Raw genomic sequence first — 11,082 nt, 5'->3', positions numbered from 1 at the left:
ACTGACATCATAGATGTCTGACATCATAGACCACATGGGACTGACACAGTATGTCCATGGGCATTCCAAGATATGGGCTTAATATTGACGTCAGGGATCTCCATATATGGGCATACAAGGGAGAAGGACTGACACAGTGATCTCCATATATGGCCATTAATTTCTTTGTGAATTAATTTCCCCCATCGACTTGAATGGGGAAAATTCAAATGGTAAAATGGAATTCATTTGCAAGTGTCACTCGCATCACGACGACCACACGTCTTTCTAGTTAGTAAGTTTAAGATTTGCCCTCGATCCCCTTGCCCTAAAGGGCGAGGTCGCGCCATCTGTCTTGGCCATCTGTCTTGGCCATATATGGATTCTGTTAGTGTGGTTCTCCTAACAGGGCATCATCTGGGATACGATCCCTTTTAAGCCCATATATGGAGATCCATAACAGAATCCCGTTTATGCCCATATATGGAGATCCCTGCTTGAGTATCTGACATCACTGTGATGTCACCTGTTTATGCCTATAAATGGAGATCCCTGCTCTGAGTATCTGACATCACTGCGATGACACCTGTGATGTCACACGTATACATTATACATACATACGGTCAAGCTGTGACGATTCTCACAGTAAACTTGCTCCCTACGGTCGCAATAAAGGAGACATGAGGAGAAATTGTGCCTATAATGACATAACCAACATACAGTGCATTGTAAATTAATGAGACACGTTCACACGTAGATGAATAAATGCATCAAATATGCCATGATAGTGTATATACAGTACAGTATGTAATTGATTTAGTGAACATGTCAACATGAAAGTCCCACACAATTTTATTCATTGTGGGGATTTTTATTATGTTTCATGTCAACACATGATTCTGTGTTCAACTGAAATTGATACACGATACATTATGATTTTCAATCCACTCAAAATCAAAGCAGAAACCCAGATTTATTTAAGTTTTTATGTTTATTTGTAAATGCATTTATGTAGTAGAACAGAGAAAACAAAAATAGAACATTTTATACAACTTTTGGCTTGTTCTTTGCGTGGAGTTTACATAGCACATACATAGCACAGAATTATCACATTGTTTAAATACAATTATAAAATATTTTATTTACATAGCACGTGTATAACAGAGTTGACGTGTTTCGCGATGTGTTGTGCTGCAATTCAAAATAGTCTATAGACATTTTACTTTGAAATCCAGTCAATTAAACGTTTAATACATTTGAGAGAAATGTCATTCATGTCCTTTGTGTAACAAATAGAATGTGCTTTGTAGACCCCTGGCAAAAGAACAAAGAGTAAGTTACAATTTTTACAATATATATTGAATTATCATGTTATTTACACTTTCTTTACACATTTGTAGAAATTCTTTTCATAACTGCAGAAATCATTAGAGGAATATATCTGTTCTTCTTTCAGATGCATGTACAATATTTACATACATTCGTGAGCATACATAATAACACTATTTCATAAAAGCTTTTTTTTCTTCTTTTCATATTGCATGGAAGGAATGCCTTGCAAAGCATATTTTACAAAGTTAAGCACTTCATACATACACGTTGCCATCAAGGCACATTGTACCTCCAATAGTGTCTGTCAACCATTTGATGTAGCAGGCTCAATAATAACAAATAAAACTAGAAAAACTGTTCCTTCGAAACAGTGTGGGCTCGCTTCCAACCCAAAACAATAATAGTAAAAGTGTCAAGTTTTCATTTTACTGACGGGCCCAGGCGATGCTCTCTTTCATTTTACTGACGGGCCCAGTCCGGCCTGTTCGAAGTGGAGCGGTGAATCTGAGCAGCTATACCCTGTGTATGTATGTACAGTACTGTACCTTACTGTACCTTACTGTACTGTACTTCGCTGTACTCTACTGTACCTTACTGTACTGTACTTGACTGTACACTACTGTACCTTACTGTACTGTAACTTACTGTACTGTACTCTACTGCACTCTACTGTACCTTACTGTGCTGTACTGTACTGTACTTTACTGTACCTTACTGTACTGTACTTTAATGTACTCTACTGTACCTTACTATACCTTACTGTACTGTACTTTAATGTACTCTACTGTACCTTACTGTACTGTACTTTAATGTACACTACTGTACCTTACTGTACTGTACTCTGCTGTACCGTACTGTACTGTATTGAACTTTACTGTACCTTACTGTACTGTACTCTACTGTACCTTACTGTACTGTACCTTTCTGTACCTTACTGTACTTTACTGTACTCTACTGAACCTTACTGTACTTTTACTGTACTCTACTGAACCTTACTGTACATATTCTATGTGTTCTAGATCTACATGTTTGTATATACTTGAGTAAATGTACTTGGTTACTTTGCAGCACCACTAGCCTTACATTAAGACGTCTCTGCCGAGACTTTCGCATTGTCACTGCAGGGCCGACTTATGTAAGGCTACATCACCACAGAACAGCCAATGACAGCCAAGCCTTTAATCACAGCTGTGTCAATCAGTAGAGTGTAGAGGGACATTTATTTATAGTTTTAACTATAACTATAGTTTTATACATCACACAGCTTAGACATTTGGATCAAATCAGACAGCAGACCTGTGTGAACGCATTGATATAAATAGCATATCTGAAGTGTGAATATTGCAGCCACAGCGACTTAATATAAACATGGGTCCCTTTCCTATGTCTCACTCTGTCTCCACTCACTAAACCCATTGAAAATGCATTGGGTGCTTAAAGTTAAACATTTTTATTTTTTTATAATTAAACTACAAAACATTTCAAAACCAAAAGTACAAGCACACGTGTACTCAGTAAGTTGAACACATAAAAATTTGAATGGTGTTTAAAGGTGTAAGCGTTTAGGAGATGAATCGCGCCAAAGTTTTGAGGAGATACTGACTGACTGACTGACTATAAATAATGAAGATAACATACGTGTGCTCGCCTTCCAGGCGAGCCCACAATAAAAAACATACATGTTTCTTATTCCCTAACACAGTGGTCCTCAACCTTTTCAGGCCGCGACCCCCAAAATAATCATATTTTAACTAGGGACCCCCTAGTTTGCGAGGCGTTGTGAGCATGTAGATTGGCAATTTTCAATTCAATTCAATTCAATTTTATTAAAGTGTCAAATCATAACAAGTTATCCCAAGACACTTTACAAAGGCTAAAGAGCCATGAGAGAGAGAGAGGAGAGAGGGAGAAACAAGGGAGAGACAATTTTGCACTCTAATATTTGACAATTTGGCCAATGTTTAATTTGACATTTTAGAAGTATTAAAACGTCCTCAAATTGTCACTTTAGAAATGTGCAGATAACCTCTATACACTTAAACTTTATGTTGGTTTGTTTACTGTTGAGTGAGAAAACAATGTTGCACTTTAAGTTAATCATCTGGGGACCCCCCCAACATAATTTGGGGACCCCCCTAAGGGGCCCGACCCACAGGTTGAGAACCACTGCCCTAACATACAGAGTTCAACATTGCTTTGTTCAAGTTATTTTGATGTCTGTTGGCAAAGTTGATGGCTTGCCCCCACTTGATTTAACTACATGATAGATAGTAGACCAGGGTCCCCCCAGGGCACTATAGGTCCGCTTTCCCTCTACACTGAGTCTATTTGTAGAACATAGCTACAGTATTTTGTTCAAATAAGTTCTGATAGCCCTAACCCTATATTCTGATAGTAATGATTGCTATGGAGTGTTTGCTCAGTAACAGGGGTCTCCCCATCTCCTCCAGCTCTTTAGTAAAACAGAAAATTCAGGTTGGGATCCCAATTGTACCCAATCACTCACATGGTCTCAAAACAGCGAAGGTATCCTTAAGAAAGCGCAGCAGCGATTGTACTTTCTGCGGCGCCTCAGGAGATTTGGCCTAAGCACCAAGGCTCTTGTTAATTTCTATCGCTGTACCATAGAAAGTGTATTGACAGGATGCATAACAGTGTGGTTTGGTAACGTGACTGCTCAAGACAGTAAACAGTTACAGAGAATTGTGAAGAGAGCTGCCAAAATCATTGGCACAGAATTACCACAGCTACACACAATCTATAACACACGCTGTAAGAAAAAGACAGAGAACATCTTAAAGGACAGCTGTCATCCCGCCCATTCCCTGTTCTATCTCCTCCCTTCAAAAAAACGTTACCAGAGCATCAAATCTCACACCACCCGTTTCAGTAATAGTTTTTATGCTCAAGCAATCAGGCTGCTTAACGAAGAGATGGAAGCGAGACGTAGGTAGTCATGTGCAATATACGCAGTTTTTAAACTGTACACTGTCACACTGTATGGTTGTTTTGTTGTTTTTTGGGTTGTCCTGGGTGACCTGTTGTTGTCGTATTGTTTTGTGTGCAATAAGGCTGAGAGTGCTCTTGGCACAAGCATTTCATTGTTTGTCTGTACTTGTATGGATACGCATTTGACTAATAAACCGAACCTGAACCTGAACCTGAACCTGATCAGGAGAGAGAACTCCGTTTACTAAAGAGCTGGAAAGAGATGGGGTGAACTATGTTACAGAACAACCACTTAAATGGAATATAGACCTTTAACTTACAACAACAGCAGACAAACGTATCACTTACACCCGCTTTAAATGAACAGTCAGGTTTTATAGTACATCTCTAATTTTCTTTTTGCAGAAGCCATATTGCGTCCCTCCTTTATAGTGTAATCCAACTGAAATCCAAATGAAACCAATCCGTGAGTATATAAACTACACCACGACCCAACTGTTCTCTCTTACAGTACAAGTAGAAAGCATTTCTTTGGCAAGACGATGTCAGAGATAAATTATAGGCTATCATGGTGTCTGTTCTTTGGAGGCATGACAGCTCACAAAAATTTAAAAACCCAGAATACGCATAGCTTCGATTCTTCCACGAGACACAAATATGCTGTGACAAGTCACGTTTAATCTCAATTAAACTTGAGATGAGTGACAATTACTGCGGAAAAGAACATTTGGAGAATTTACGCTGCCGCACCACACAGCTTCAGTTACTGTATGTTTGGCAACTGATCCATGTTTTTAAGAGGAAGAGCTTTGTATGGTTGTAGCAGTGGAGGAGATAATTACAGAGTGACAGTAAGCGTTGCATTGATTGATATGGCACTTCACAGGGCTCGCAGGCCGTTGTAAACTGGCTATAGCATCGCTGTCAACTTGCCTTGCTGCCCCATATCTTTACAAATCGGTCGTTATACTAGGGTGCTAAATCTCGACAGTGCATGGCTTTGATATCTTAATATGTCTCTGTGACATTGTTAACCATCTCTCCAGATAAAAAAACACAAGTTCAGGCAGACTGACAATGCAATTTTGTGGTTTGGCTAGAAGGTTATGGGAGCAGAATTATGTTTTATTAAAGTGCAGTTACATAACTCTATGGGAACCCAAATCTGTATGTCGAGTGGCATCTGTCATGTTATGTTTTCATGACACCCGGCCGGGTGCTACATTTCACGTTTGTTAATTGCTGCACTGATTTGTTTCAATAGAAAAAGGCTAGTCTGGGATCCCTTCACCTTTCGGGGTTTGATCCAGTCGGGAGCGGAAACCACTTCACGTCATGTCGTAGTTCTCAGAGGACTACAATTTGGCCGGAAAGATCAAACCGGATTCAGTTTTAACCCAAAATAATTCCCCTGCGCTCAAGGGCATACTTGATGCCCTTGATGCGGCATAGTTTTGCTTTTGGAAAATTTGTTTGCTATATGCATCTTTTAGTCCAACTCGTAGCGACTGGCAAGACTACACTAGGCTACTCGGGCATTTTAATAGGGATTTGGGAAACAAACGGGGGGGAAACAAAACAAAGTGACGCCGCTTCTTCTGCTTGTGGTTTCCGCCTAGACCGGATCAAACGGCCCGTTGTATACGATCACCAGGCTTTCCCTCGAGAAAGCCTGGTGACGCGAGGTTAGGAAAAGGCCAAGGTGTACAATAAATACTCTTTGGATCAGGTGGCCAACATGACCACTTCATGCCAAGATGACAAAAAGTCACAGTTACTCAACACTGTCGCTGATTAAAAGGCAAAGTCATTAGAACAAATGATTTGTCCGTGTTTCTCTGAGGACTGCTACGATGTGGTTGCTACAGGATACATGTGCCACATATCGCCACTGTCGGGCAGAAACCTTGTATCTCCAAGTCTCAAATGTGTACGTTTTTTCGTGAAATAAAGCGCTGCTTCACCATACAAGACCGTCGCACAAAACTAGTGAAAATGGCAGATCTACAAGCACACAGCGCCTCGTGATGCGAGGCGTTGTGTGCTTGTAGATCGGCTATTTTCACAATTTTCAATCATTTTTAAAACAATAAATACAAAACAAACAGTTTTGGGCATACAAGGTTTCCACCCGACAACAAGGATATTATAGATGTTACAGTGATGTTATACGGGTGCTATATGGGCATACATAGCAAGTCTACATGTTAAAGTGTCCCGGAACAAGACACTTACACTCCTAACAGCTGGTAGATCAAAAGGAGGCTGTTGCTCCTCCATAACTCTTCACAGAAGCATTTTAGTCCAGAATGAAGCCCTATATCTGTTTAACAGCTCAATAACACACCACAAACACATCATGAGATAGAAGACATGAGATGCTCAGTATCAGTCTCAGTATCGGTCCGATGCTACTACTGGCCACGTTTAATCCGGCAAATCGTGCCTGAAACACCTAGTAGAAGCCAGTTCAGTTTGTAAATCTGAGCGTGTACCAAATGTTAACAAAATGGACCATGGCGGCTCCATTTGGATACATGATTTAACTCTCTGAGTTAAATTAACACTGAGGAGCTTACAGTGTCAGAGTTACAGGGTGTAAAGAGAAGAAGCACCATGTTGAAGTCACGTGATAATAACAGTAGCCAATCAGCTGACTGCAGTCATCATGCCAGCCGTGTGGAGGAATTTAAAGCCTAAAGGGGAATTATGTTTTTTTTCTTCTTTTATGCTGCACTATAGATTATTTGGAGGCTTGACAGTTACAAAAATGAAATAAATAACCTAGAATCTGCATAGTTTAGATTCTTCCAAATTATCAAAAGATGGGGCCCAGGTTTACAAAACATAATTGCTACTGTATTCTCCACTATTTGCTACTGTATTCTCCACTATTTGCTACTGTATTCTCCACTGTTTGCTACTGTATTCTGCACTATTTGCTACTGTATTCTCCACTATTTGCTACCGTATTCCGCACTAATCTGGGATGGTTTTCCAATGCAGTTTGCTTCCGTTCGTCTACAAGAGCATTAGTGAGGTCAGACAATTCTTTCAGAAGGACGACTAAAGCTGCAATCCGCATGTTTTATGTCCTGCCCGATATCTTAACCCACGTCTCTCATATGGGAGACCACATCTACCACACTGCCAAAGGGAATCCCCCGCCATGACCAGTGGAGATTTTGCGCACATGGGCTTCAGACAGAGCTTGTCATCTAGTAAGTGTCCTATCCGACATCAGGGTCTATAAATGTCTCACTGGAGATGCACTAGCTACCGTTGTTTCCTGTTGAGATTGGCACATTTCACCCAGGTTTTTTCATCTGACTCATGTCACTTTGTCTGCTGACCTCACTCAGCAATGAAATAAACAGAAAATAAACAAAAATAAAACAATTCACAGGAGGCAAGCAGTGATCACCCCATGATGTGCACTGCAATGTAGTTTCAAATGCACTACATTGCAGGCGCCTTTTGAAGAGTGAAGAAATAAGAAGACACATGTGACATGTGTGATCTGGGCAGCTTGCCCCAGGAAGTTTGCCAAGCTCAATAGGGAACAACGGTAGTTATATTGTATTATTACTTTACCACACATTGTTTAAAATTACATTTTCATAAAATAAGTTCTGGATTGTAGCTTTAAGGTTGCACTGTCTGCAGGCAGTTTCCCACACATGTCAACAAAGCATTTCTGTACGAGAGAGCATTTGTGTCTGTCTGTGGTGGTGATGGTTGGGGGGCAAAGGGGGTTTGTCATTCTGCAACAGGAAACAGTCTTCCGCAAACTGTTGGCACAAAACTGGAAGAACACAATTGTCTAGCATGTGATTGTAGCATTAAGATTTCCATTCACTGGAAGAAAAGGACGCTAATTAGAAACACTAATTAGAAATGGTGTCCACACTGACTTTTGGTCATTACTTCCAGGCCACGCGATTGTCATAACGTTTATAAAGTCGTTGTCGGGTGGAAACCTTGTATGTCCGAAACCGTTAGTTTTGTATTTATTATTTTAAAAATGATTTAAACTAGTAAAAACAGCCGATCTACGAGCACACAACGCCTCGCACCGCGAGGCGTTGTGTGCTTGTAGATCTGCTGTTTTCACTACTTTTGTGCGACAGCCTTGTATGAAGAAGCAGGGCTTTACTTCGCGAAAAACATACAAATGTGAAACTTGGAGATACGAGGTTTCTGCCCGACGGTGACGATAATCACAAAGCTTATGAAATTGTACAAGCATACACGCCAACAACAATCTGCACCTCAAAGTGTAAAAAGAATACTCTGAACTGCAAATATTTCTTTGAAAGCATCCGATTGTTTTATCTAAAACATTTTGAATGTGACCAAGAAGAGTCTAAAAAAAAAACGAAAAACAAAAACTAAACACTGTTGTAATGTACAAGAAGCTTAATACACCGACGTGGGTGTCATGTCAAGTAACAGTTTTTCAGCTTAGCTCGAGTCCTTTCTTCACCAGCCAATAATTTATCACAGTACCACGAACGTGAACCGTCTTTCCGACAGAAGGAGCACGAATAAAACAAGATACGTCCAGATGTCCAGCCACGGCCTCTCTGAGCATGGATCTTTCCCCCCCTCTCCTCTCTCTCTCTCTCTCTCTCTCTCTCACACACACACACACACACACACACACACACACACACACACACACACACACACGTGGGTGGGGTTGCCGGGGTCGCTGGGGTCAGTTTGCAGAGCGTCCTGTCCTGTTGCTTCGGGGAAAGCGGTGAACTTTGAGGTGTTTGGACAGGTGATCGCTGCGGGCAAACTTCTTCTCGCAGACGATGCACTGGTACGGTTTCACTCCCGAGTGAGAGCGCCGGTGCCTGGACAGCTCATCCGACCGCGAGAACCTGAAATCAGAATAAATGAAGGGTCATTAGATTAATCTGAATAAAAAAGAAAGAAAGAAAGAAAAACATCTATACAAAAAAAAAAAAAAAAATGGACAAAAAATATTGAATTTCTACAAAACACACATGCAGTTTGATGTTGCTCTGCGATTGCATTCCTGAAATGACCAATCAGAAATGAAGCATCATGAATGCTTTAGATCTTGTTTAAGTCGCTCTGACTGAATGAAGCCCTTACTGTATGCTGTATGTACAGTATGTACATTTTGCAAATATTTAGCATTTTAGTATGAAAAGTTAGTATTTTCACCTATAAATCCTCTATTAAAAATAAAATAAATGCTTCAATCTTCAGGTTTCTCCCATGTGGGAGACCAAAGCTCTACCGCTGCTTGTCCAGGGGAGACATTGGGATTCTGAGCTCCAGGCAGGGCTATTTCTCAACCAACAGGTGCCCTACCTGACAACAGACTCTAGGGCCCTATTATGATCCAGGTCTTATGCCTTATGCCTTAACTTCTTTACCTTTTTTTCACTATTTTGAAAAACATTTTTAAATAATTCAAATGCTGATCTACATCTGCACGTTGTGAAGTTGCAGATCAGCTATTTGAAATATTTAAAAAACAAAAACAAAATAGTAAAAAAAGGCAAAGAAGTTAAGGCATATAAGGCATAAGACCTGGTTCATAATAGGGCCCTTTTAAAAATCTCTCACTGCAGATGCACTATAAATATTACACTATAAATAGTGTAATAGTGTAATAGTGTGTTACACTATAAATAGTGTAACACACTCCACCATACACATTTGCGAAAGTAATGTTTTGTTCTTTAAAACAAACTTCTGGATTGCAACTTCAAACATTGCACATGCAGTATACAGTACAGTAGCCAGGTCTCCTGTTAAAAATGTAAGGTGACAAGCCCAATGTCTTATTTTAAGTTGTATTGTATTTATGAGATCCACCATCAGGGACGTGCAGAGAATGTTAGAGAGGCAGGGGCTGACGTTTCTAAAAGGGCCATTTGGTGAAAATATAGAAAATAGCAGACCTCCAAGCTGACAACTTGTAGCTTGGAGGTCGGCTATTTTCAGTACTTGATACCACACCAAACTTAAGCATAAAAAAGCAATAATGGAGATGTGGCGTAACGGCATGGATTTCTACACAGTGAGGGCAATTCTTTCAGCATAAAATGCTGTTCAGGAGAGCTTGGACAAGGCAATTCTCTTGAATGCTGCCTTCAGGTATGGCATGGAAAGAGGGAATTTGCATTTCTTTCGCCATAGTAAAAACTGCATTCAGGGTCTGGAGAGAGCACTTTTTACAGACAGGTAAAAGGGGACTTGGATGTCTATGTGTGCATGTGCCTGTCTGCCATGTACAGTACAGTATGAAGCCTATTCGTTTGATCATTGTTTTGAATTGTTATGTTTGGTTCACTGTTTTTGTCAAATGAAATGTAAAAGTGTCCTGTAAGTCCTATGGGCTGGTCTTCCTTGGAAGCACGACACTTTAATAAAGAAAAATCAATCAATCGATCATAAACAGAGTGGTAAATCTTAGATAACGCGAGACCCGAGATCAAAGAGAAGGCCATCTTTCCACCACTCAAAACATGGCGGTTACGTCAGGAGTTGCCTGTTGGGGTAATGGGAGAGGTGCGTGTGTGTATTAACTTTGCCTGGTCTCAGGGAAGTTAACGCGTCCATTCCGGATTTAGCCGCGGACACATGTGTGCCGTAAATCCGAGACGCGGGGGTTCTATTTCTGATCTGGCCTGTGTACCCACAGAGCAAACTGCAGCTAAACATACAACATGATGGCAAACCGCTTTGTGTGTGTGTGTGTGTGTGTGTGTGTGTGTGTGTGTGTGTGTGTGTGTGTGTGTGTGTGTGTGTGTGTGTGTGTGTGTGTGTGTGTGTGTG

At 40.5% G+C, this 11,082-nt stretch overlaps 1 protein-coding gene across 1 annotated transcript in view; it reads right to left on the bottom strand.

Annotated features, from left to right (window-relative positions):
• Nucleotides 1-989: 989 nt before the first annotated feature.
• The window catches only part of LOC308292060 (uncharacterized protein), a 33,767-nt gene continuing 23,674 nt past the window's right edge, over nucleotides 990-11,082 (bottom strand). Inside the window, exon 4 of the mRNA XM_080734287.1 lies at nucleotides 990-9,149. Within this exon, the coding sequence (XP_080590413.1) occupies nucleotides 8,981-9,149 (169 nt within the window). The 3' untranslated portion in view covers nucleotides 990-8,980. The remainder of the gene's footprint in view (nucleotides 9,150-11,082) is intronic.

This window comes from Nannobrachium achirus (assembly GCF_963921795.1).
Source record: "Nannobrachium achirus genome assembly, chromosome: 9".
Classification (NCBI taxonomy): domain Eukaryota; kingdom Metazoa; phylum Chordata; class Actinopteri; order Myctophiformes; family Myctophidae; genus Nannobrachium; species Nannobrachium achirus.
Note: the sequence above shows the minus strand (reverse complement) of the source record. Positions and strands in the feature narration are given on the sequence as shown.